Source organism: Nipponia nippon, unplaced genomic scaffold (assembly GCF_047370975.1).
Source record: "Nipponia nippon isolate SJK-2023a ecotype South Korea unplaced genomic scaffold, ASM4737097v1 scaffold_4, whole genome shotgun sequence".
NCBI classification, from domain to species: Eukaryota; Metazoa; Chordata; class Aves; order Pelecaniformes; family Threskiornithidae; genus Nipponia; species Nipponia nippon.
The window spans coordinates 125918071-125942792 of NW_028262358.1; the positions used below are offsets into that span (position 1 = coordinate 125918071).

At 56.3% G+C, this 24722-nt stretch overlaps 2 protein-coding genes across 8 annotated transcripts in view; one reads left to right on the forward strand and one right to left on the reverse strand.

Moving 5' to 3' along the window:
• Window positions 1–12379, forward strand: part of OTOF (otoferlin) — a 111996-nt gene extending 99617 nt beyond the window's left edge. For all 7 annotated transcript variants that reach the window (XM_087776097.1, XM_087776091.1, XM_087776092.1 and 4 more), the window contains 12 exons: window positions 543–677; window positions 1603–1740; window positions 3010–3137; window positions 3849–4019; window positions 4585–4745; window positions 5453–5595; window positions 6089–6177; window positions 7514–7612; window positions 9361–9602; window positions 10231–10409; window positions 10586–10686; window positions 11203–12379. In XM_087776097.1, coding sequence (XP_087632223.1) covers window positions 543–677; window positions 1603–1740; window positions 3010–3137; window positions 3849–4019; window positions 4585–4745; window positions 5453–5595; window positions 6089–6177; window positions 7514–7612; window positions 9361–9602; window positions 10231–10409; window positions 10586–10686; window positions 11203–11383 — 1767 coding nt within the window. In that variant the 3' untranslated portion in view covers window positions 11384–12379. The remainder of the gene's footprint in view (window positions 1–542; window positions 678–1602; window positions 1741–3009; window positions 3138–3848; window positions 4020–4584; window positions 4746–5452; window positions 5596–6088; window positions 6178–7513; window positions 7613–9360; window positions 9603–10230; window positions 10410–10585; window positions 10687–11202) is intronic.
• Window positions 12380–18806: 6427 nt separating this feature from the next.
• SELENOI (selenoprotein I) overlaps window positions 18807–24722 on the reverse strand; it is a 36159-nt gene continuing 30243 nt past the window's right edge. Inside the window, exon 10 of the mRNA XM_087776546.1 lies at window positions 18807–24546. Within this exon, the coding sequence (XP_087632672.1) occupies window positions 24430–24546 (117 nt within the window). The 3' untranslated portion in view covers window positions 18807–24429. The remainder of the gene's footprint in view (window positions 24547–24722) is intronic.

Sequence of the window (24722 nt, forward strand, 5' to 3'; positions counted from 1 at the left end):
ATCTAACCCTAGGGGAGATGTGCCTTGGGACTGCCAGCTTTTCTCCGTAGTTTGAAGGAGTCAGAGGTAACAAGCTTTACAGAAAAGGGGTTGCCCTGGAATAGGATCATCCTTGAGGCAGCTCGGATGTGCCCTGGCTGGAGGGGAAGGTTTTCCAGCCCGACTATGGCTGGCCCAGCCAGGACTCAGGGCAGGGACGGGCTCTGGTTCAATGTACTGGCCCATGGTGTTTATTAGGGTTGATGTAGTCTGTGATTCTGGGGTTCAGAAGGGGTTTGAACCTGGGTCTTGCACAGAGCGGGGACAGCCACCTTGTCCATTCAGCTGAGCTTCCCTCTGGTGCGTTACCAGTTTGGGGAGGTGCTTGTGGCATCAAGGTCCAACCCAATGACCCTGGAGATCCTTTCCCTTCCTAGAGAATTGGGCACTGGGAGCCGAGGTGTCCACGCTCCCTCTGAGTTGACTCGGGTAGTCACCATATCTTTTCCTCACCTTTTTTTCTTTTTACTTAATTCCCCTCCTTTAACTTTCTGTCATCTCAGGTCTTCAACAAAGAGCTGGAAACAGAGTTTGATAACTTTGAGGACTGGCTGCACACCTTCAACCTGCTCCGTGGGAAGATTGGGGACAACGACGACAATGCGACAGAAGAGGAACGTATAGTGGGGAGGTTCAAAGTGAGTTTGGTTGTTGGGCTGGGCCAGGGCAGGGGCAGCTTGGGAAGCCCTTGCCAACAGGTTTTTATGCTGAAGCTGGTTTAGCAGGAAGGAGCTGTATGCAACAGAAACCAATTTGCATTGACCCAGCTGCAGGCACCTTGCAGGGACAGAAAGCCTCCCAAGATAGCGCCAGAAATCAGATAGCTTCAGAGAGCGCATCCACAGAAGTGGTGATCTGCAAGCAGATCCTTGATGATTCTTACAGAAGGCCAAGGGAAAAGCAGGTCCTCTTTCTTGCCCACTGTGGAAATAAATCTTGCCCTGGGTTACCCCTGTGAACTATTTTTCACCAATACCAGTCACCTGGGCTCATGCCATGTTGCACCATTGCCAGGACCCACGCAATGTAGGAGCACGTCTGTCAGCTGTAAGATTCTTTGACAAGAACCTTCTTGAGGGTGGGATCCTGGCCAGATGAAGCCTGTTGATGCCAGTTTTGCCCTTTGTTTGCTTAGCAGAGGAGATGAGCAGGCAGTTCCCCACTTTAGCTAGGATCAAATGCTTAGGGAGCATGGAAATCAGCAGTGTTTCATGTGGTAGTTCCCAGATTTTCCAGCCCATCCCCTGTCAACCATTCTATTCCGATTGCTTTTGTCCTTCTGTCAGTTTTACTCTTGGAAATCCCTGTCCGTGAGCACCTTGCTAGTTTGGTTCCTCTGTAGGCCTCCTTCCCTTTGTCCAGTTTCTCTGCTCATGGTTGCAATCCCTAAAGAGGTGCTTGCACGGTGGAGGACTTTTCCAGATCTGTCCTGTCTGCTCCAGCACGTGGCTAGAAACAAGGATATTGACTGGGTATTGAGGAAGGGTGGTTTGGGATGGATCTGCTTATCCTGACCCCCTGGGCAGCAGGACTCTCATCGAGCTGTGCCCTCCCTCACCTTAGGGCTCCATGTGTGTCTACAAAGTGCCGCTCCCTGACGATATCACCAAGGAGTCAGGATACGACCCCAACTTTGGCATGTTCCAGGGGATCCCCAGCAACGACCCCATCAATGTGCTGGTCCGAGTCTATATTGTGCGGGTGAGTATAACTGTGTGGTGTAGCAAGGCCTGATCCTGTGCTCCCTAACACGGCACACACCCAGGAGCTGGTCCCAAAGCTGTAGTGATGTTGGTTTTTAGTGGTCAGTGCGTCAGGGCCAAGGATGCAACATGAGGACTGAAGCAACTCATTGATGGGGACTTGAATGATGTCTCCATAGCTGCATGCTCCAAGCACTGGGAGCAAGCCAGATCCAAGCTCCTGCCAGATCCGGAGACCTTTCTGGTATGTAGGATGGACCGGCATGTCTGTCCTAGTGCTTAACTCAAGCTGAATAATTTGGATCAGCCAGGACTGTGAGGTGCTGGGTCCTTACACAGCCATGACACCTCAGTGAAGCACATGCAGAGCCAAATGGGAGCTGGCAGGGTCTGGTAGACCCGGTTGAAGGGCACGGCACCTCCTTGAACACGTGCTGACCTAACGCACATTTCTTGATACAGAGTGTGCTTGGAAAAAGTCCTTTCCTGATGCCTAAACTAGTCATTGTCTGCAAGCATGTGAGTGAGGTACTGAAGCCAAGCACTTGAGAGGGCTCTCAGTCCTGCTAGAAGCACCTGGGCTGCTCTTTGTCATCACCTTGTCCTGGTGCTTTACAAATGCAACCTACTTTCGGCTATGTTTCCCACTAGCCTAATTCGCCATCTAGTGCTGCATCCCATCGCCCAACGGGGTAACGAGTCTCCCATCCATCACCGACAGACTGAGGCTGCAATGGTAGGCACCAGCGTGGTCAGCACCACCACCCCACCAGGGCTGGCTGGATGTGTCCTGGCATGGACATCTGCTGTTGTGTGCCAGGATGGAGGTTGGGACTGGAGAGTTTGGGGATTCTCACCCCCTTTTTGGGGAGAAGCCAGAAGCCCTTGGCCCTAACATAGTGAGTGGAGAGAATAAGAGGGGAAGGGGACAGTCTTCTTGGTGTCTTGGTCAGGTTGTTGCTCTGGGTGTTTCTTTAGAGGACCCTGTTTCTTTCTCTGATAAGAGAGATCCTAAAGGAGACTGTGGTTATGTCTCTCTGAGGGGACACAGCCAGCCCCAGCCCCTCCCCAAACCAGGACAGGGATTAACACAAGGCAGGACTTATCCCCAGTTTAAACTAAGACACTGTATTTAGGAGGCCCAAAGAGCTTAGCCTCGTGCTTATGGCCAGGCAAGGCCAGCTGGTCTCAGGGATGGAGAACAGGGCCATCCCTGAATTGCTCGCTACTGTGGATGGCACTGATGCATCTCCTCTGTTCTGTACAGGCCACAGACCTTCACCCAGCTGACATCAACGGGAAAGCCGACCCCTATATTGCCATCAAGCTGGGGAAGACGGACATCAAAGACAAGGAGAACTACATCTCCAAGCAGCTGAACCCTGTCTTCGGAAAGTGAGTTGCCCCAGCCCTGTTGCATGTCTGCACCTGGAAGGGGTGAGCTAAGCCTGAGCCTTGCACCCTAGCTGTCCCAGAGCCGCTGCTTGGGCTCAAAAGATGGGATTAATCGCACAGAACTTCCCTTACAAGCAGCGTAGGCCTCCTCATTTCAGCCATCTGTCCTTCTTTGCCAGTGCTATGGTCAATATAGCAAAGGGTGTTTAAGAGACATCCATATGTGATCAAGATGAATCATAGAATCGTTAAGGTTAGAAAGGACCTCTGAGATCATCGAGTCCAACCGTTAGCCTAACTGCCTGGTCCGCCTCTAAACCATGTCCCTAAGCACCACATCCACACGGTTTTTTGAATATGATTCTATGATTCTAAGCTTAAGTACCTACTTTAGGAATCATTAGATCTGAACTCCAGTGAGGGCATGGCCTGGATCGCCAGTGACACACAACTCAGTTTCAGGGCTATTGACATTCAGGTCAAGCAATCACCCTGTGCCACCTCCTGCCTAGGGCTGCTGGATCTGAAACAGCCCATGCAGAGATTTAGTTAAAACCCCTACCTTCAACGTCCTGCAGCGGTAGATGCAAATTAAACACTGTCCACAGACTGGAGCAGACCCACCTCACCCCCGTGTCTGTCTTGAGTAGCAGCCAAACCCTTCAACAGCTTTTCTCTTTCTTTTTCTCTTTTTCGCTTTCCCTGGCCTAGATCCTTTGACATCGAGGCCACCTTCCCCATGGAGTCCATGCTGACCGTGGCGGTGTACGACTGGGACTTGGTGGGGACCGATGACCTCATCGGAGAGACCAAGATCGATTTGGAGAACCGCTACTACAGCAAGCACCGAGCTACCTGTGGGGTGTCACAGACTTACTCCATGTACGAGCAAAGCTTTCTCTGCCCAGCCTTCTGCCTGGACCCATGCCTGTCTCATCTTCCACACCAAGCCTAGATCTCCTGCAGAGATTTAATTTATTGCCTGCTAATGGAGGAATCTGTGCTGTACGCTCATTCTTAAGACAGGTTTTGTGACCAGCACAGCAGGGCCGCAGTGGAGCAGGTTGTAAGGAGCCCAGGGCAGGGAGGAGAGGACTGAGGGGCACTGGTGGGACTGGGTAAAGGGCTGAGGCCAGAGCTGAAATAGCAGCAGGACCAAAGGAGCAATGCTGAGCATCAGGAGTCAAGTGGGGTGCGCTGGGAATTTCGGGTCTGAGTCACCACAAAGTAAAGGGGCTGGGGTGGAATGGTGTTAGCAAAGTGTAGAGTGGGGGCACAGAGGGACCTGGTCTGCTCTAAAGGTTCACACTTTCTGCCTCAGATCCTTTCCCTGTGTATCCCGGGTCCTTCATGGCAGTAGCATTTGTTTTGCTGGCAGAGGGGAACAAAATCGCTTTTTCCTCCAAATCTTGCTACTACTTCGCTGACCTTGCCCTCCTATTCACAGACATGGTTATAACACCTGGCGTGACCCCATGAAGCCCTCCCAAATCCTGTCCAAGCTGTGCAAAGAGGGCAAGGTGGATGGGCCGCACTTTGGGCCAGGAGGAAGAGTGAAAGTTGCCAACAGGGTCTTCACCGGCCCCACGGAGATTGAGGATGAAAATGGTACCTGCCCCATGGGATGAAGGTTGTGGAGGGGAGCAGGGTTCTGGGGTGTCCCCTCATCATCCAGGACTGGAGACAGATGTAGTGGCCCCATCACCCCAAAGCAGCACTGCAACCACTCTCCATCCACCACCTCAAATGGACTTTCCAGTATGTCACCAGTTAGACAGAGTCGTATAGACCACCCAGGCCAGTGGGTTGCCCTCAGAATCACTCATGGGCGTCCGTGGCGTAGCATCACCAAAGCTGCCTTTGAAAACTTCCTCCTGGAAGTGTATGCCCAAGGAGCAATGAAGACAGCCCACCCTGGCCTTTCCAGGGTTTAGGAAGCCATTGTCCATGTAACTGCATCCCCAAACAACGGTTGTGTCCCAACGCACTCACACGTGCCCAGGAAAGATGAAGGCAGGCCAGGAGGGGTGCAGAAGAGGAGAAGAACATGGTCAATGGATACAGGGCTTGTTCAGCCTGGGAGGATGCAGACTGGCAAGGGATCTGGACCTTCTGTAAATGACTAGGGTTAGAGAGAGGAGAAAGAGAGGAGTTAGGAAGTGTTGGCTGAAGGACAAATTGTACACAAGGAAATGGAGAGGAGTAGCTAGTAGGCAGTTCTGCGCCCTTGGAGTAGGGGTGGAACAGGGTTGTTTGCTGTCCCTGGCATCCCTCTGCCCAGTTCTCCAAGCTCAGCCCTCCCTTTGCCCACACAGGTCAGAAGAAGCAGACAGATGAACACCTGGCCCTGACTGTGCTGCGCCACTGGGAGGACATCCCCCGGGCAGGCTGCAAGCTGGTCCCCGAGCACGTGGAGACGCGTCCGCTGCTGAACCCTGACAAGCCGGGCATCGAGCAGGTCCTCAAAGTCCCAGAGCAGAAGTGGCTGCAGAGCCTCCAAGCAGGGAGCAGAGATGTCAGCGGGGCAGACCAGCTGTAACCCACCTTGTCGTGGGCAGCAGAGACGGGGGAGGCATCCTGCAAAGAGTGGCACTTGGGCATCAACAACCCTTGACAATCACCTGTTGACCCTAGCAGACTAAATTTTCAGTGCCTCTCCTGCTCCAGCATCCGTTTCATACCCCCAAGTCCCTTGGTCCCCTGGATCCCCCATGCCTGTGCACCTCGCCATGCCAGGAGACACTCTTCTGCAGGGGGTGAAGAAGGACTCATGGCATGGGGAGCCCTGCCTTGCCCCGTATCTGACAGGGTTCAGTGCTGCAGGCCCTGCCCCACATCTGGCATGGCCAGACTGATGTTGAACGGCAAGAGGAGCTGGGAAGGGGACACTGCTGGGTGGAGGGGGGCAAGGAGGGACAAGGGGAGCTGACTGCATCTCTCCAACCTTGCAGGGTCGCCTGGAGATGTGGGTGGACATGTTCCCCATGGACATGCCAGCGCCCGGCCCTGCCACTGATATTTCCCCCAGGAAACCAAAGAAGTAAGGAACCTCCCAGCCAACCAACCCCAGGGAAAACTCAAGGCTGGGGATGGAGCCCTGCTTCTCCCCTCTCCTGCTGCTGCTCCGTGGCCCAGCCCAGCCCTCTGTCTGGGCACCTCAACCTCGCTGGCATTTCCAGAAATCCCAAGCCTGGAGGCATCGAGCGATGTCTTCCCCTTCCAGAGCTGCTGCCGAAGGGTGGTATCCCGCCTGTCCCGTCCCCTGCAGCTCCCGATCTCTCTCATCTGCATAGCTAGGAAATTAAATTGTCACTCAGTCCGCGGCACAGGGCCGGGGCAGACCGGTGCACCCAGCCCTGACCCCCGTCCCAGCGTTAGCCCAGTTTGGATGGGCTCTTTCCAGGAGGTGATGGCTGGAGCCCGGGGCAGGGAAGGTCAATCCAAGCAGGACAGAGCAGGCAACCGGCAGTGTAATAAAGAGCTCCTCCCTCTGCACCCTGCCCTCTCCCAACTCATTTAGAGAGAAGACAGACATTTCTTCCCTCTGCATCCCTCCTAGCCCTGCCTTACCCTGCTAGACTCTGTCCTTGGGCCCCTTTTCCCACCCCTAGGGCTGGGATAAAGGGACAGCACTGGGCATCCTGGTGGGAGTCCCTTGCACTCCCGTGCCCAGTAGACGATGTCTTGGATGGAGAGAATGTCCCTTGATCCCGGTGGGCTGCAGAGGGGGTCTGAACAGTATTCTGCAAGGAATCTGGCTTCTGCTCTGTCTCCACCCGCTCCCACCAGAGCTACTTTTTCCATCACCAAAATTCCCAACCAAGCCCAATGTGACTGGGAAACCCCGGGTTGCTGCACACGAAAAGCAGTGCTGGAAATATCTCGGATATTGCTGGAGTCCTAAGAAGGACCGCAATGCCCAGTGGGCTGCCCTGGGCACGGCAACAGCGGTCACTTCTGAAGGCAGCAACACATCCTCCCTATTTCTAGGGGGGGGACAGCCCTGCCGAGTAAGGGGGGGAAACCAGGAAGGGAGCTGGATTTAGACTGTTTTGCAGACTCCATTTTAGCCACAAGTCTACCAAAGACCAAGGCTGGGCTGTTCCCTTGAGCCTTTGGCTTGGGTCTTGCAGAGGTTGAGAGCAGAGGGAGGTTAAGCTACCCTTGCTGCTCTGCTCACCCTGCCTGGGCTGAGCTGAGCTTACACAGGGGTCCCCCTCCTGTTCTTGCCCTCCTGATCCCTCAGATATGATCCCTGCGAGCAGTCCCCTGCCATCTCGGTGCCTGGCCCCGGTTTCTGGCAGCATCACCCCATCCCCTCCTGCCCCTTCCCCTCTCCCCATGCCTCACCTCCTTGTCTCCCTTCCTCCTACCAGATACGAGCTTAGAGTGATAGTGTGGAACACAGACGAGGTCATCCTGGAGGACGATGACTACTTCACTGGCGAGAAATCTAGTGACATTTTTGTCAGGGGGTAGGTACAGCGTGGTGTGCCGGCACCACCAATGCTTCTCCCTGGGGGGTGCTGGTGCTTGCTGGGGTCCCCGGGCTGGTTTTGGAGCGGGGAGGAGGGTGCAACATGGACTGTGGTGCAGGGCCAGATAGTGCCAATGCTGCCGTCGTCTTCTGTGCTGCGTTTCTTGCCTCTCCATCTCTCTCTCTTGGCTGCACGACCACTGCGTGTGCCTGGCCTGACCACCCAGCTTTGAGCTGCGGGTTGTTATCTAGAACACCGATGAGGTGGTGTTGGAAGATGATGCTTTCCTGGCAGGAGAGAAGATGTCTGACATCTATGTCAGGGGTAATGGCAGAGGCCTCGCTGCTTGGTCCCATCTGCCCCTCTTCCCCTTTTTGAGCTTCTCTTGATGCCCCCACTTGGCATTTCAGCCCCGCACCCTCCAATTCCAGCATCTGGAGCCAAATTGCGGTTAGTTCCCATTTCCACGTCGCTCTCACCCAGCAGTGGGGGAAAGCCACTTCCAAAACTCACCCGTACAGAGATGAGGGGACCCATGCCTGCTCATAGCGCAGTTCTTTACAGGACCTCAAATTAATGCACCGGCATGTCAGGCTGGTGGCCGACTACGCAGTGATTTCCCACAGTCGGTTAAACTGCTCCGTGCTTACTCTGTAGCCTCGCTAGCTCAGGCCAGGTCTCATCTGCTTGCACCTTGTGCTGCTCTCAGAAAACTGGGTCTGTTTTGGTGTCTCAGGTCCCATCAGCCCCGTGGCTTTTCTGCAATGGCTCTGAATCTGAGATGCTCCAGCCCTTCCCCATCAGTGTGCTGGGAGAATCACCTGGGGGAGAGACCAGGGACAGCAAACTTGTGTTTTGTGGGGCAGAGCAGGGCATTGGCACACTCAGAGCCCAAGAGAACAACCCTGCATTGGGTGCCCGAGCATGGAGTCGTGTCCCTGCTGGCTGCAGCCCCTCCGGACAAACAGACGCACAAACACCTGAGAGTACCCTGGGGAACAGAGATGCCTTGGCTCATCAGAGAAAGGGGCTGGGGGGCACTCACAGTCTTTAAAACAAAGCTGTGCTCCCCTGGGGCCCAGACTTGCTGGTATGGACCATCCTCCGTGTCCCTTTCCTTCTGGGAATCCTGCTCACTGGAGCCAGAAAATTAGGGGCACCAGCACATGCGATGGTGAAGGCTGCCCCATCTCCCAGGGCGGCAGCACTGGGACCCCACTGCCTCCAGTGACACAGTGCCCATGGTGCCTATCTGAGCTGGACACCTCAGGTCCCTTCACTGGAGAGTTGGTCAGCAGAGACCAAGCTGCCTCCACACAGACAGCTGCCATCAGGGGAGGTGAAACTACCCCGTGGTGGGGCGAGAAGGTCTCTACCAGCACGGGATGGGGACATCCTTCCAGCATGCTCTGCTCCAGACTCCCCAGCGATGCTCCTTGCTCCTGTCCACCTCTTTAACATCTCCCTGCCCACAGAAAGACCCCTGACAACCTGCTTGCATTTCTTGCTCTCCGATCCCCCTATTCCCTCCAGGGCCCTCCTGCCCCCGTGCCCATTCTGCCCCTTGGAGATGCTGCTGCGGTGATTCGAGCAGCTCCAGCCCATTGCTCATGCCTTTTAGGTCCTTCCAGTCTTGTCCAGGCCTTGCTGGCCTGGAGATGTCCTGGCTGCACACACAGGATGGTCCTGTGCCCTCCTCCCTCCTGTAACGTGTGCCACCCCTCTCATCCCCCTGGACCCTGCAGGTGGCTGAAGGGCCAGCAGGAGGACAAGCAAGACACGGACGTCCATTACCACTCACTCACTGGTGAAGGCAACTTCAACTGGCGCTACATCTTCCCCTTTGACTACCTGATGGCGGAGGAGAAGATCGTCATCTCCAAGAAGGAGTCCATGTTCTCCTGGGATGAGACCGAGTACAAGATCCCAGCTCGCCTCACCCTGCAGGTCTGGGATGCTGACCACTTCTCGGCTGATGATTTCCTCGGTAAGCTGGGGCTCCGCTGCGCTGGGGCAATGGGGCAAGGAGCAAGGAGTCCGTGGCTTGGCAAGTAGGGAGCAGTGTGGGATGAGACAAAGCCTGTACAGGAACAGAACCTGGAAGGGCAGCTCTGCTCTGCAAGTCCACAACGGCCTCAAGCTGCGCCAGGGCAGGTTTGGGTTGGATATTAGGGAAAACTCCTTCCCCCAAAGGGCTGTCAGGCCCTGGCCCAGGCTGCCCGGGGCAGGGGCTGAGTCCCCATCCCTGGGGGGATTTAAAAGCCGGGGAGATGTGGTGCTTGAGGACATGGTTTAGTGGTGGGCTTGGCAGTGCTGGGTTAACAGTTGGACTCGATGATCTTAAGGGTCTTTTCCAACCTTAACGATTCTATGGTTCTATGATAACAGCCTACAAACCCCTGTAGATGCTGCTGGTAAGAGCAGGTGGGATGAGAGCCCTTATCTCTGCTGCTGCTGTTCAAAGGCTGCTCCTGTGGCAAAGATGTCAGCTTTTTAGTTCCCAGAGCTGGTTCAAAGGTGCTCTGCAGGGCAGGAGATGCTGGCCCAGCCCATCTCCAGCCAAGGACTCAGCGTTTTGGGGGTGCCAACATCTGTGTTCCCCTTTCTCCTGCCAGGGGCCATTGAGCTGGACCTGAACCGCTTCCCCCGGGGAGCCAAGACATCGAAACAGTGCAGCCTGGAGATGGTGACGAATGAGGCAGAGCTGCCCATGATCTCCATCTTCAAACAGAAGCGGGTGAAGGGCTGGTGGCCGTTTGTGGCCAGAGATGAGAACGATGAGCTGGAGATCACTGTAAGGATGGGGAAAAGGGAGGGATTTTGCATCCTGGGGTCTGCACTCTTTGCAGACACCCTCCACCCCCCCTGCACTTGCCTCTGTTCCCTCGGGTCCCCTCTGCCACCACGTCTTGGGGGGGCTGAGGTGGGGAGCATCACCTAGGTCTCAGCACAACTCTCTGCTCCCTGCAGGGGAAAGTCGAGGCTGAACTGCACCTTCTGACGGCAGAGGAGGCAGAGAAATCCCCTGCTGGGCTGGCTCGCAACGAGCCTGACCCACTGGAGAAACCCAAGTAAGTAGGAAACCAGGCACCTGGGCTTCTGGGAGACGCTGTGGGGTGGTCCCTGGGGAGGGAGCCAGGCATGGGGAGGCGAGGAGGGGTCGCCCTGGGGGATGTAGGAATGAGGGTTATGGGCAGAGCCGTCTCTACTGGTTTCCCCATTGTCTGCTATTCACTGCCCCGCTGCTTCTCCTTACCCTGTTTCTCCTCTGCCTCTCTTCTTGGCTCCATCCCCTTTCCTTGCCTTCCCACCTCTTCCTCCTCCCCTCCGATCCTCACCATCAGATTCCAGCTTCAGCTGGAATCCTCACGCTCCCTGACAAACCTGCACTACTCCCTCTGGCACAGGTCATGCTGACTCCCCTTGTCCACCCTCCTGATCCTCCTGGTTGGGCTCTTTGTGCAGGCTTACCCAGGGAAGGGGATCCTTCACCTCCCTTTGCCCACCGTGTCCGTTGTCACGCTGCCTGCCATGCATTCCTTCTCCATGGCCATGGCATTAATGATGGGTATTTGCTTCTCCTGCAGCCGCCCGGACACATCCTTCATCTGGTTCCTGAACCCACTCAAGTCCATCAAATACCTCATCTGCACGCGCTACAAGTGGCTCATCATCAAAATCGTGCTGGCCCTGTTGCTCCTCATCATGATCGCCCTCTTCCTCTACAGCATGCCAGGCTACATGGTCAAGAAGCTGCTGGGAGCATGAAGCACGGGAACCTCCCCCGTGTCCCCAGCCCCGTGCCGCAACCTTCCCCGGCCCCATGCCTTTCTCCTCCCTGCAACCTCTCAGCAGCTTCGGGGGACATCTCCTCCCTGCCGCTCCCGCTGCTGGGCCTCATCTCTTGCATTCCTCCTCTGTGGGTCCCATTCGTGGCTTTAGTCCCAGAGAAATAGGGCTGGAGGATGGCGCTGAGCCCGAGGCTGTGCATCCCTCACTGGGGCTGGCAGAGATGCCCAGCTGGCTACTGCGGGGCGCCCAGGCTGAGGGTCTCGGAGCCCTTTGCCCCCAGGGGCCATGGCGGGTGCCCTCCCGGGGAGCTCAGCCCCTGGCCCCAGGGGAAGGGGAGCGAGAGCTGGGGCTGCACCGCTGGCACCGTGGGAGCGCTCCCCAAAGGCTCGTTGGAGGGACGTTGGGAAACGAGGGAGAAGCAGGGACCTGGGGGGGAGCAGCTGGGGACACGGCAGCCCCCCCAGGGTGGGGACGAGGCACAGAGCGGCCCCAGCGCCTGTCCCCCCTGCCAGCACTGTCCCTGCTCCACTCATAGCTCTGGAGGTCACTGCCCACCCCACCATGGGGGACGCCAGGCCCTGCCCTTCCCTCTCCATGGCTCTGGCAGAGGCAGGGAAGCATCCAGCATCTCAAACATCTTCCTAAGATTACCGACCCGGAGGTGGTGGCAGCGGCTGGACATCCCCGGGGGCTCACAGGGAGCCAGGTTCTCTGGCACGGTGTGAGCTCCCTGCGGCTTTCTTGATTCTCAGTTTATTTTGTTTGGATTGATATGTATTGCGGCTGGAGTCTTTCTTGCCGTGTGTATTAGGGAAGGGCTCTTTGCTCAGCTCACTGCAGTATTCAGCTGTTGAAAAGCCACCTTTCTCAGCTTCAAGCGTGCAAGACCCTCACTGAATAATTGAGGACGTCTTGGGGATGTTTTTAGGATACTACTGTTTTAATCAGTCAATAAAAATCAGCTTTCACTGCTGGGTTCTCCGCCGAGGTCCCACTTGAGCGGGGAGAGGGCTCGTCGCTGGCTGCTTTTCAAGATGAGCCCTTTCCTCCTTCCCTCCGTCTGCCCCGCTCCTTCCCAGTCACAGCCTCTTTTCCCACTGCCTCTCCCCAGTTCCCGTGCCCTGGGCGGCAGCAGGGAGATGGCGACGTCCCGGGGACCACGGGGACCGAGAGAGGCTGCTGCTGGGCAGGGAAGCCCCGGTCACCTCTCCATCATCTGCCGGCTGCACCGGGGGTGCTGCCCAGCGGGCAGTCTCTTCTTGCCCAGCCTAGGGGGGAGAAAGGAGCTGAGGAGGGACCCCTGGGCTCCATTAAGCCCCTGGGGTGGGGAGGCCCCACAGAAGCCCAGGCTGGGGGCAGAGGGGGACCCTGGGGTCCAAAAGCATCCCTGAGCAAAGGGGCTTCGGGGTGTGCGAGCGGCGGGCATCTCCTGGGTATCCCCCGGCATTCCCCTTTGCCCTCGGCGAGCCCCGCAGGATGCACATCTCCCCGGCCGCTTCCACGCACCAGGGTCCTGCGCCTTCCTCTGATCCTGCCTCTCCGTGTGCTTTCCCTCCCAGCAGTCCCGCGTGTCCAAAACAAAAACCAGTGAGAGGCCATCGTTTAGGTTGGAAAAAGACCTTCAAGATCATCGAGTCCAACCGTTAGCCCGGCACTGCCAAGGCCACCACTAAACCATGTCCCTCAGCACCACATCTCCCCGGCTTTTAAATCCCCCCAGGGATGGGGACTCAGCCCCTGCCCTGGGCAGCCTGGGCCAGGGCCTGACCAGTCTCTCCATGAAAAAGTTTTTCCTAATATCCAACCTAAACCTCCCCTGGCTCAACTTGGGGCTGTTTCCTCTCGTCCCATCGCTTGTTCCTGGGGAGAAGAGACCGACCCCCCCCAGCTCCAGCCCCCTTTCAGGTTGAGGACATCTCTCACCGTCATCCCAACACGCCCAGACTGCAGTATCTCGTCCTACACAAACGCCTCCTGAACCACACAGCTTTGACGGCTGCACAAGGCAGCCCAATCCCATCCCCGTCCTCCCATGCCATGCTCACCCTGCCCACACTCCTCCTGATCCCACCTTTTCCTGCCGGGCTCCATCCCAGCTCCACGGCGTGGAGGATGGAGCTGTCCGCGAGGCACCGAGGGCACTGCAGGCAGACGGGGTATTCTTTCCTCATGGCTCCGCACAGGGTTAGAGTGCCACTAGCCCGAGCTTTCTTCAGCTTTCCCAGCAGGTCGAGGCAGATTTGGGACACGTCCCATGGTTTGGGATATGTGGTGGAGCCAGTGTGCCCATCGCCGTGAGCCAAGCTTTGCCTTTACCATTGCCAACCACCCGTTGCACCATGGATGCGCGTGGGTCACAAGCGATGCAGCAACGCGGGCTGAGGCTGGGCAAACGCGGCCGGAGGGAGCAGGAAAAGCTCAGCAAAGGAACAAGTTTTGCAAGGACAAGCTGTCAGCCAGCACAAACCACGAGCAAAGCAGCAGGCGGGGGCACGGAGCCCCTCTGCAGCCCCTCCTGGCACGGCTGCTGGGCTCCGGCATCGAGGACACATCTGAACGCGCTCCACAGGAGCTGTTTCATGGAGAGAGATCCTCAAGAGAGATACGGGATGTGCCCCAGGTGCCTCACAGCCACTGCAACCCAGCCGGACCCCATGTCACCACCTAAAGGGTTCCCCGGCCTGTGGGTGCGTAGAAATTGTGACCATGGGTCCGTAGGATTCCCTAATACACAAGGACATGGAAGCCCGACCTCTACATTTCTCTACTTCATTACACATTGCCACAAATACCACAAAAAACACTTCTAGCAAGTATACCTATAGCTAGTGGTGGCCTTGGCAGTGCTGGGTTACCAGCTGGACTCGATCTTAAAGGTCTTTTCCAACCTAAACGATTCCATGATGCTATGATTCCATGAATATATACGTATCAATCTATTACAAATTATTATCAGGTATCAATAGTATGGCAGTAATTAATTATAGCAACAATCAATAGCAGCAACCAATAATAGCAGCAACCAATAACAGCAGCAACCAAATATATATAATATTATGGATTACTACAATCTTATCACTAGCGAAGCAAACTTATAAATAATATAACACTAGATATACTTAGGATAGATTACTTCTGCGTCATGGAGTTTGGAATCAGGCAGGCATCCCCAGCGAGAGCCCAAGATCCCGTGGAAAGTTCCTGCAGACCCAGATTTGGGTAAGAATTAAGTCATTTTTATATCATAGAGACATAAGAGGGCTTAGGACACCACCACTTCAAGCAGCCAATATATGCTGGTAATTTCTATTTTTCACCTGAAACGGCCACGTTGGGGAAAACACGATGATGCTTTCTGTTCTCTCTGACCAGTTTTTATTTTTCCAGACTGTTTCCCTGTTCTCGCAGCTGGAACAGCCAGTGGCAGTTACCGATTCCTACTTTCTTAGGATGTTTCCCCCTTTTTCCAGACTGGTTTTCCCCTTTTCAGACCGCAAGCTGCTGTTACCGTTCCTTGGTTTTGCGCTTATCGGTGGTGTCTCAGGATGCCTCCAGTTTCTCAGTACCCAGCTGCACTCCAGATGCCGGTCGCGCTTCTGACGGATGCTCCTGGCAGCGCCCAGGCTCCTTCTCCGCCAGTATTTCAGCAGACGTTTTCTTCTGTCCAGTAATTTTCCCCTTCCAACCCGGTCACCTTTCTGCCTGCTGACGTAGCCTCACCCCGCTGCCAGCCGCTGTTCCCAAGTCACCTGCGCGCCAAACGACTCCTGAAATTGGGCAAATTCCGGAGCTGGGTGCGGACCGGTCCCCCTGCGGCACCTTGCACATCGCCCACGGGACGTGGCGCAGGGGGCTCAGGGGCTGCGCATTTGACCCTTTTTTTGGAGCCACCTCAGGTAGTTACCAGAGAGAGGTCTGTTCTCCCTCACCAGCGCGATGGGAGGACGCAGGATTTGCTTTCTGCCTCCCCCAGAGCTGCAAACATCCCCACTCGGGGCAGGACCGAGCCCCATCTCCCCGTCGGCATACGTCGCTCGCCCACAGCAGGATTTACTCGGCGCCCGCCCGCAGCGTTCCTGCAGCTCCGGGTCTTGGCCCCGCTGTCCTGGACGCACACCAGCGAGGCCAAAGGTGGGCCAGCGTGCCACGCGGCTGGCTCCTATTGCCACCGGGTTGCAGCATCCGGATTCTGGGTGCCCTGCGTTGGGGGTAACCCCCTCCCCAGAGGACCCTGGGGAGGGTGCAAGGGTCCCCCTGTTTTGGGAGGGTGATGCCCTGCACCACAGGGGTGCGGGGATGTGGGGGGAGCTGCTGAGCGGGACTGTGCCCGTCCCCGCGGTGTCGGGGCTCCGTGCACCGGTGGGGGATGGAGGGGGCCACGGCTGGGTAAATACGGGTGGGCAGGCAGCCGCGGTGCCGACAGCAGGCACAGCCCTTCCTCCTCCCCCCCCCAGTTAAGTGATGAATTATTGAATTCACCCGTTAGCCTAGTCTGTACAAAGGGGATCGAGCCCTTGTTTGTTTTATTTCCTAATAAGCTCGTAAAATAAAGTCTAATTTACAGACTACATTGTCCTGTAAATCTGAGAGACCCAAACGGACCGTGACAGCAGCCCGCGCCGCCGGCATGCGGTACGCTGCCAAAACACTATTGTTATTAACAATCCCTTAAGCATATTACACCTACCGCAACAATCCTCTTAGAAGAAGCCGTCAAGACGGCTGATAAAGCATGAGGCATCGCTTAAATACACCTGAGCTTTAGCCCAGAGGGAAAGCGCGTGGCCCAGGGCAGGGGAAGAGGCCACAAGGCTCCTGGGTTCTGCTCAAGGCTTTGCCACCAGCCCGCAGCCTCCTCCGCTGCTCCCAGGCCGGCTTCAGCCCCGCGGCCCCTGTGTCCGCCGTCAGCCCACGTGCTGCTCCGCAGATCCCCAGCCCAGCGCCGCGGTGGCTGCTCACCCGCGTCCTGCAAAGGTGGCTTAAAGGTGGCGCGGTGGGTTAACGCTGGCTGGGCACCAAGTGCCCACCAAAGCCGCTCTGTCGCTCCCCTCCTCGGCTGGACGGGGAGAGAAAATATAACGAAAGGCTCCTGGGTGGAGGTAAGGGCAGGGAGAGATCCCTCAGCAATTACCGTCATGGGCAAAACAGGCTCAGCTTGGGGAAATTAGTTTAATTCATTACCAATCAAACCAGAGTAAGGTAATGAGAAAATAAAACCTACACCTTAAAACACCTTCCCCCCACCCCTCCTTTCTTCCCCGGGCTCAACTCTCCATTTCTCTCCCTCCACCTCCTCCCCAGTAGCACAGGGGGACGGGGAATGGGAATGGGGGTTGGGGTCAGTCCATCCCACGCTGTCTCTGCTGCTCCTTCCTCCCCAGGGGAGGGCTCCTCACACTCTGCCCCTGCTCCGGCCTGGGGTCCCTCCCATGGCAGACCGTCCTCCACCAGCTTCTCCATCGTGAGCCCTTCCCAGGGCTGCAGTCCTTCACGAACTGCTCCAGCGTGGGTCCCCCGCGGGGTCACCAGCCCTGCCAGCAAACCTGCTCCAGCCTGGGCTCCTCTCTCCACGGGGCCACAGGTCCTGCCAGGGGCCTGCTCCAGTGCGGGCTTCCCACGGGGCACAGCCTCCTTCGGGCATCCCCCTGCTCCGGCGTGGGGTCCCCCACGGGCTGCAGGTGGGTCTCTGCTCCACCGTTAACCTCCATGGGCTGCAGGGCACAGCCTGCCTCACCACGGTCTTCACCACGGCTGCAGGGGAATCCCTGCTCCAGCGCCTGGAGCACCTCCTGCCCTCCTTCTGCACTGCCCTGGGTGTCTGCAGGGCTGTTTCTCACATATGCTCACTCCTGTCTCCGGCTGCAAATGCACAGGGGTTTTTTCCCCCTTAAATACGTTATCCCAGAGGCGCTACCACCGTCGCTGATGGGCTCAGCCTTGGCCAGCGGCAGGTCCGTCTTGGAGCCGGCTGGCGTTGGCTCCATCAGACACAGGGGAAGCTTCTAGCAGCTTCTCACAGAAGCCACCCCTGTAGCCCCCCGCTACCAAAACCTTGCCGTGCAACCCCATACACCTGGCCAAAGCTGAGCTCCCCCAAATTTTGGGGAGCCTGGGTCGGTGCCACTGCGAGTAGGGTAGGTCTGCGGTGGCAAGACCTCCTCCCCACGCCTGCAGCGGTGCCTGGGGTTGTTGTGCCCCCCAAGTGCAGGACCCGGCCCTGGTCCGTGTTGAACCAAGCCGGAGGCTGGGTGCCGCTGGAAACTGGTGCTTCCCCAGCAGCAGTGTGACCGCCTTGACGAGCCAGGACTCCGCTCTGCACCAAGGAAGCTGCCCGCAGTCACCGTGAGCTCTTAACGCTGTCAGCTTCGGCGCCGATCGGGGCGATCCCCGCCTCATCCCTGCGCCAGCGCGGCCGGGGCTGTGCACAGGGGCATAAGCTGCCCTGGGTGGCTCCGGGCCCCGGGCAGGAGACCACAGGCACCCGATTTAGCCAGGGAGGCTGAGGTCAGGAATTAGGAAGCACGTCCTCGCAAGCCCCAGCCTGGCTTTTTGCAGTCCTCCTGGGTCACCCAGCTTCAGATGAGGATTGTGCTGGGACGGGGACGGGGAGGCGGCTGGGTCCTTGCATCGGCGGGTGGCCCAGGGCTGGGGAAGGCTGCGGCAGGGGAGGGGAGAGAGTGGGGCTGCCTTTGCCCTTCCAAACACACACCTGAGGGCTGGGCACCGTCGTTTGTAGCCACCAAATTGCATCAAAATTCAGCCAGAGAGGGAGGTCTGGATCGCTGCTCTGCATGCGCAGCTCTGCGTGTGCACAGGGCTGAATCACCAGGGCAGGGGCTGAGTCCCCATCCCTGGGGGGATTTAAAAGCCGGGGAGATGTGGTGCTGAGGGACATGGTGTAGTGGTGGCCTTGGCAGTGCTGGGTTAATGGTTGGACTCAATGATCTTAAGGGTATTTTCCAACCTAAACGATTCCAGGATTCCTCCCTCTGCCAGGGCACCCTCCTGAGCGCAGTTGGGGTGAGCACCACATCGGATGAGCTCTGGTTGAAGGCAGGCCTTGATCCCGGCTTCAAGGAGGCAGAAAGGGGCGTCCGGTGAGCGGCAGCATCTCTGCCTGCCCCACATTTCAAGGCCCACGTTTCGGGGCAGACCGTCCTCGGGAGCAGCCGGTGGCCACAGCCCCAGCACCCACTCCAAGGCACTTTAGCACCTCGCCAAGCCCCACAACCCGCAGGTGAATGAAACCCATCGCTCCAGCCAGAGCCCACAGGAGCTTTGCCACCCACGCCGTGGCGAGCGGACTTGCTCAAAGCGGGGCTGGAGCTTGCTCCTGCCCCCCTGCGCTGGGCTGCCTGCTCAGCAGAAAGGGGGAAAAAAAAAAGACAAACACCATTAAAAGGCTTGGAAAATTTTATTCCTTACTGAACTTTAATAGTTTTTTGTTTGGTTTGAACACAATAAATATTTCGGTAATAGCATTTAACAGACTGGAATTCAAACCCACTGCAGTACCTAAACTCCCAGCGACAGGACTCCGGGGAAGCGATGGGGGTCCCTGGGACCATGGCAGTGCCAGGACCGCTGCTCACGGCCAGGCTGCTTCGTCCGGTCTCTCTTTAGGGGCAACCCTGCGCAGAGGGACCAGACTCGCTCGGCTCCGGTGGGGAGCCCGGCAGAGCACCCCGAGCCTCAGGGGAGCCTCGGACAGCGGCTCCTCAGAAAGGCTCAATGGGGAAGGGACAGAACCAAACCACTGCACCAGCACAAGCCCCAGACGCGTCTTTCCCTGCATCATTTCACAGTCCCCACGGCGCCAGGACAGCGGCCGGCAGCACCGGCTCTCCAGCCCCGCAGCACAGGGGGCCGGTGGCAGAAGACCGGGCTGCAGAGTCCGGTCAGTGCCTCCAAACTTGTTTCTAGAAGGACGAAGCAGCATCACCACCTCCTTCCCCACCCTGCCCAAGGAAACCGAACAGCCACACAGACACGGGCCCTCGAAGATGCTCTGAAGGGTTGCGGACAAGCCCCCTGTCCTGCACTAATACCAGGGGCCCCATGGTAAGAGCCCAGAGAGCCAGGACTGTTTGCAAAACCACTCAGATGTAAGGGTTGAGTCTGAAATGCTCCAGTTCACCCCACAGAGCCCCTCTGCGGGCTGGGTTTGACGCTGCTGCCTTGGTTTGCCTTTAGTGCAGGGTTACAGCTGGAGAAGAGAGCGATTCAGGACTCACTCAGAAGACAAGAGCCAAAACCAGCCTGGGACCCACCACTCTCCTCTGCCAGAGGGGCACCAGCACAACACAGACCGCTACCAACACCAGCATCCACTTCAGCTGAAAGCTGGAGGGACAGAAGCAGGCCAGTCTGAAACACCGCCGGGGGGAGCGGGGCGGAAGGTTTTGATTAATGAGGTCTCCAAGCTGAAGCACAGCACCAGCTCCCATCAAACAGCCACCGCTGGCTGAGAGGAACGGCACCTTGGAGGGTGAGCAGCGAATTTCACCAGGAACCTCCGCTCCTGGGGCAGTGACGCCCTGACCACCTCCTCGGAGACCAGCCTAGAGACCTCTCAAGCCAGGTCTGACCACACCTGGATGGGCCAAAGGGTCTTCTACAAACTAACAGCGACCTGCTCCAGAAGCAGAGGTCAGCGTAGCACCTACCGTCACCACGTCCCACCAAGAGCAGCCTCCACGTCACCTCGGCCACTGCTTCGACACAGCACAGCAAGAGAGAACAGGCGGGCAAAAGCACAGTGAATCAAGTTTGCAACCCCACGCCAGGGTCGCAGACCTGCGATAGAAAAGCAAAGAGTAAACGAGCTTTTAGCTGACCCAGCTCCATCACCACCGCTGGCCAACGGCACCGAAGCAAGGCTGACACGCTGCACTGAGAGCCGTCGGGGTGGGGATGCACTGAAGGCCTCCCACGTCTCAAGCGAGTGATGCACGCTAAGCAAAAAGGGACAACTGGAAACGAGACTCTGCTTCAGGGCCGTTCCTGCACGTTTCGGAAGGGTACAGAAACCCCGTGCGCAGTTTTGCCATAAACTAAGGTGACCAGAGCTCAGCTACAGCTCGTGTTTGCACAAAAATCAACTGTTCCCTTAGACCCAGGTATGAAAAAGAAAAAAAGAGCTGAGCCAGCTTCCGAAAAGCACTACTTCTCTGGAGACTCCCCAGGTCTATCACAAGCAGGCACAGATGCTCTCAGAGGAGGAGAGTTTAGGGGCCTTGCTAGAACCGACCTGACCGAGATCAAAACAGCTTTCAGACCACAAACTGCAGGTACTCAATGCACCCGGGCGGTAACATCAGGCCAGCTCTGTTTAAGGAGCTTAAATATGTTTCCAGAGCCTTAGAAGCTCATGCTTACAACATGCCGCTCCCCCGCTCCCCGGCTCTGGCAAAGCCGCCTGTATCAGGCGGCTGATGTTTCTGAGAGGAGAAACCGCTGCCGAACCCCTGCAGCGACCGACCACAGAAGAGAGGAGTTAATGGCGGCATGGACGCAGCGGAGGAAGGAACAAGCTAAAACCACAGCGCGTAGGCGCTTGTTTGCAGGCCCACAGGTCAGCCGCAGCATTTGTACTTGTAAAACGTCGCTTTTAGTGTGACGGCCAGTTTTGCCCAAACCCCAGGAGGTCCCAAAAACCTGCACTTCACCCTCAGCCCCGGCTCCGCGTGTGAATTCCTGCGCTAAGTCCCTGGATCGGTTCAGAGGCAGGAGCTGTGATATGAACCACGGGATTAAGATGAAAAAGGCTGCAAGCGAGGCCGCCTCTCTGCCTGGGCTACCCAAGTCCTGTGCCAACACGTCGGCACGTCCCAGGCTCCCACAAAAACCTGCTTCAGAGCGAAGGCTGACCGGCCGCAGCGTGGCAAGGCCCAGGAGCAGCCGGCAGCGCTGGCCACCTCTTCCCGCAACGCAAGGACCTGCCTGGAGCCCGAGGCCAGGAGACCGCCATCCCAGCGGGTCTTGAAGGACTGCACCTCTCCCTGAACAGGTTGGGTTTTTTTTTTCCTGGTAATACTCTGTATTGAGATAAAACGTGCAAAACAGATTTAGGAAAGCAGCAGACAGTCCTATTATCAACTCAGCAGGTCCATCAGTAATAAAGAAAACCAGGATTAACACTGTCCCTGGAAGAAGAGATAACACAGATCGGCTCTCAAATACGGGACAGGAGGAGCCGAGGAACGGGCGCACGTCCGACCCGGCCCGCGCAGGGCTCTGTCCCGTCCCGCCGCGAGGACGGAGCCCCGCCAGCAAGGCAACCACCACCACCACCACACCACCACCCTCAGATGCTGTCAGCGAGGAATACTTTTATTCTTAAGACTTAAAACCCATTATCATTAATAAATAGTTTGTTTCTCAGCATGCCACACGCCACCATGGCAAGATGGTTTGGTCTTTCTGTTTGCTTCCATTCCCCTCCCAGAATCTGAAAGCAGAAATCACCGAATTTCTAAGAGCCCGAACAGAAACCCCCCAGCTTGGCAGCAGCACGAGTCCGGAGCAGAGTCAGCACCGAGATCAGGTCTGCTCTCTCCTCGCTCTGCCACAAGCCTGGTGGCACCGGAGCCAAGCGAGCCTGTTTTCCAGGAGATATTATTCTAGTTTCAAGGTGCAATAAATTAAGGCACCAAAAATCCAGGACTCTCCAAAGACAAAGCCTGTGCAGATAGGAAGTGGTTCCAGTGTTTAAGAGATCTTTCCCCTAGAGCACGACAAGTACGTGCAGGATTTTGGAAAGGAAGCCCTGCTTCCACACGGTCGTAACTTCACAAAGGGGTTTTTCAGGGTATATTACGTGCTGCAGAAGCGCACCAGCTCACAGCTTGGTGAGACAACAGACAAACAGCGTATTACCCAGACAAAGTGACATCCTACGATTTAAGATCAGGCGACTTCTCACAGCGTTAGCACTGGCCCAGTAACGCTACTGGGAAGAGACAGGGCAAGGCAAGCTCCGGGCTTGGGACCGCAGAGCTCAGCTGAAAGCCTGAGGGAACGGCTCAGTTATTCCCTGGTCCTGCAAACTCGTAACTACAAAGTAAATCATCCAACCTCCACTTTTTCCCAGTGCTCCTAGCACAATTTTGCTATCTGAACATGTCCCGTTTGTTGTGTCCCGTTTTAAGATTCCCTGTAATTCTTGTGCGAGCGTGACTTAAATTCATCTCCCTTCATAATTATATTTCATTAAATAGCAAGAGTCAAAAATTCAAGCACAGCCCAATTCTTTTGTACACTTAGGGTTTTTTTCTGTACAACGTCAGTAAAATATATAGGAGTAAGCTACTTTATTTAATAAACTCTGAACACCATTTGCCCCCTCTCCCGGATTAGCCACCCCTCCCAGAGGCGCGGTGGCCGTACGGACACGCGAGCATACAGACGTTGGGCCGAGCCCTCCCACGACGGCCGCCCAGACGAACGCCCCAGCTCGCTCCGCGCCGGGCGTACCGTGACTGAGCAACCCTGACGTCGCGCCCCGAATTCATGTGCTTGCCTTGGGATTTCAAGTTTCATAGTCTGCACGATAATGATTCAAATTTACAAAAGAAAAAGCATTAGATAGTAGTTAGAGTTTGAAGGTTTCCTAAAGCAGGAGTCTTCACCTGCAGAAGGAAAACGCTGTGACCAAGCTTCTACGAACCACGTTGCACAATAATCAGTGTATAAGCGACTTTGTTCCCATGGTAGATTACATATGCACAATCTGCTGTGCTTGTTCGCTTCCGGATGCAGCCTTTCCAGAGCCTGGGTTTAAGCTACACTCTTCATTCAAGCACAGGTCTTCATTAAATAAAGTGAACAGAAAAGAAAATCAGCATTCAGTCTTCACCACCCCACTCTAACTCAATTACAAAAACAAGTTAAAAAAAAAAAAATCAACGCAAACATGTCTTTTACAAATGGACAGTAAACAAATATATCCCTGGATGAGACATGCAGCCGCTGGGGGCAACGGTTTTGAAAATAAAGTGATATTTGGAAAGGACCCCACCACGCACACGCCTGTGAGCTTTCTGAAAGCGCACACACAACCAACACAACACTTATTAAGGTGCTTCTCCAAGCGGTGGATTTGCTGCCGCTGACGGTCTGGCGGGAAGGGCGACGCGCACCGAGCCTGGCTGCGCTGCTACAAAAGCAGCGGCTCAGGCGGCGTGCCGTGACCCGGCAGAGCCGACCTGAAACAGCAAGTTCATGCTGGCAGGGAGAGGGGGGAGCGTGGCTCTGCGTTAGACAGGCTGGTGTAAGCCACTTTCTACTGCCGATCGGAGCCCAGACCCCACTCCCTAGCGGGGAACGCAGACGGACAGACAGGAACGCAGTCGAGATGTGGTCCCAGGTACCCACAGCTCAAGCGAGGGAGGCAGAAGCCGCCTTCCCACTTTTACAGGAAATTGAGCCCTGATTTTCTAAGCCCCTCAAGTAGAACATTACTAGAAGTTTCGCGTGTTGTTCTTTTTTTCCTCTTAAAAAAAAAAAGGTGCAAGTATTTGCCCAAATAGGTGAATGCAGGAAGGCAGGACAGAACGTGGGAGAACTGTCACCATCTGCTCCTTAAGCACCAGCCCAGGACAAGGGCTGTTTAGCAGGATCAGGGACAGACAGGAACTCCCTCGACCACCAGGATGTTCCCCTGACCTTGTAGAAATCAGCTGTTATGTTGGTTTTGGTGACAGGTCAAGATGCATTGCTCAGGGAAAGCCATTTGCACCCCCAACCGGCTTTACCTGAGCAAGGGCTGGAGTTTGAGGTTTCACTGGGAACATTCAGCTGGTCTAATATACAGTAATAGTGACCTGAAAGGCTACCCTCCTCATCCAGTTTCACCCAAAACCGAAAGCTTGCATTCGCCGAACAGCAGCGGGGGCTGCCCCGTACCAGTCCTGCCCTGGCTGCACCGGATACCGTGCGTACTTTGCCCTGATGACTGTCCAGAGGATAGGTTTAGATCTGTGGTGATGGTTGAAGTATTTACAGGTATTTGCAGCAGTTATTTACAGTACTTCTGCAGACCGCAAGCCGATTTTCTCTTCCTCCACTCCTAGTCAATCTGGAGTGGGCTTCTTTAGTGAGAAGGGCCGTATATTGAAGTGCCTGCTCAGCTGGCTCACCTGCAGACAAGGCAGACAACAGGACTGGGTTAGCGAGGCTCAGAGCGACGAGGGAAAGCGGGCAGAGCGCCAGACCGGTTCCCTGGATGGCCGACAAAGCCCTGCCACCTTCCTGCACCACCTTCCCCACCACTGCCCACCCTACACGCTCCCCATGGGCGCAGCAGATCCGGACC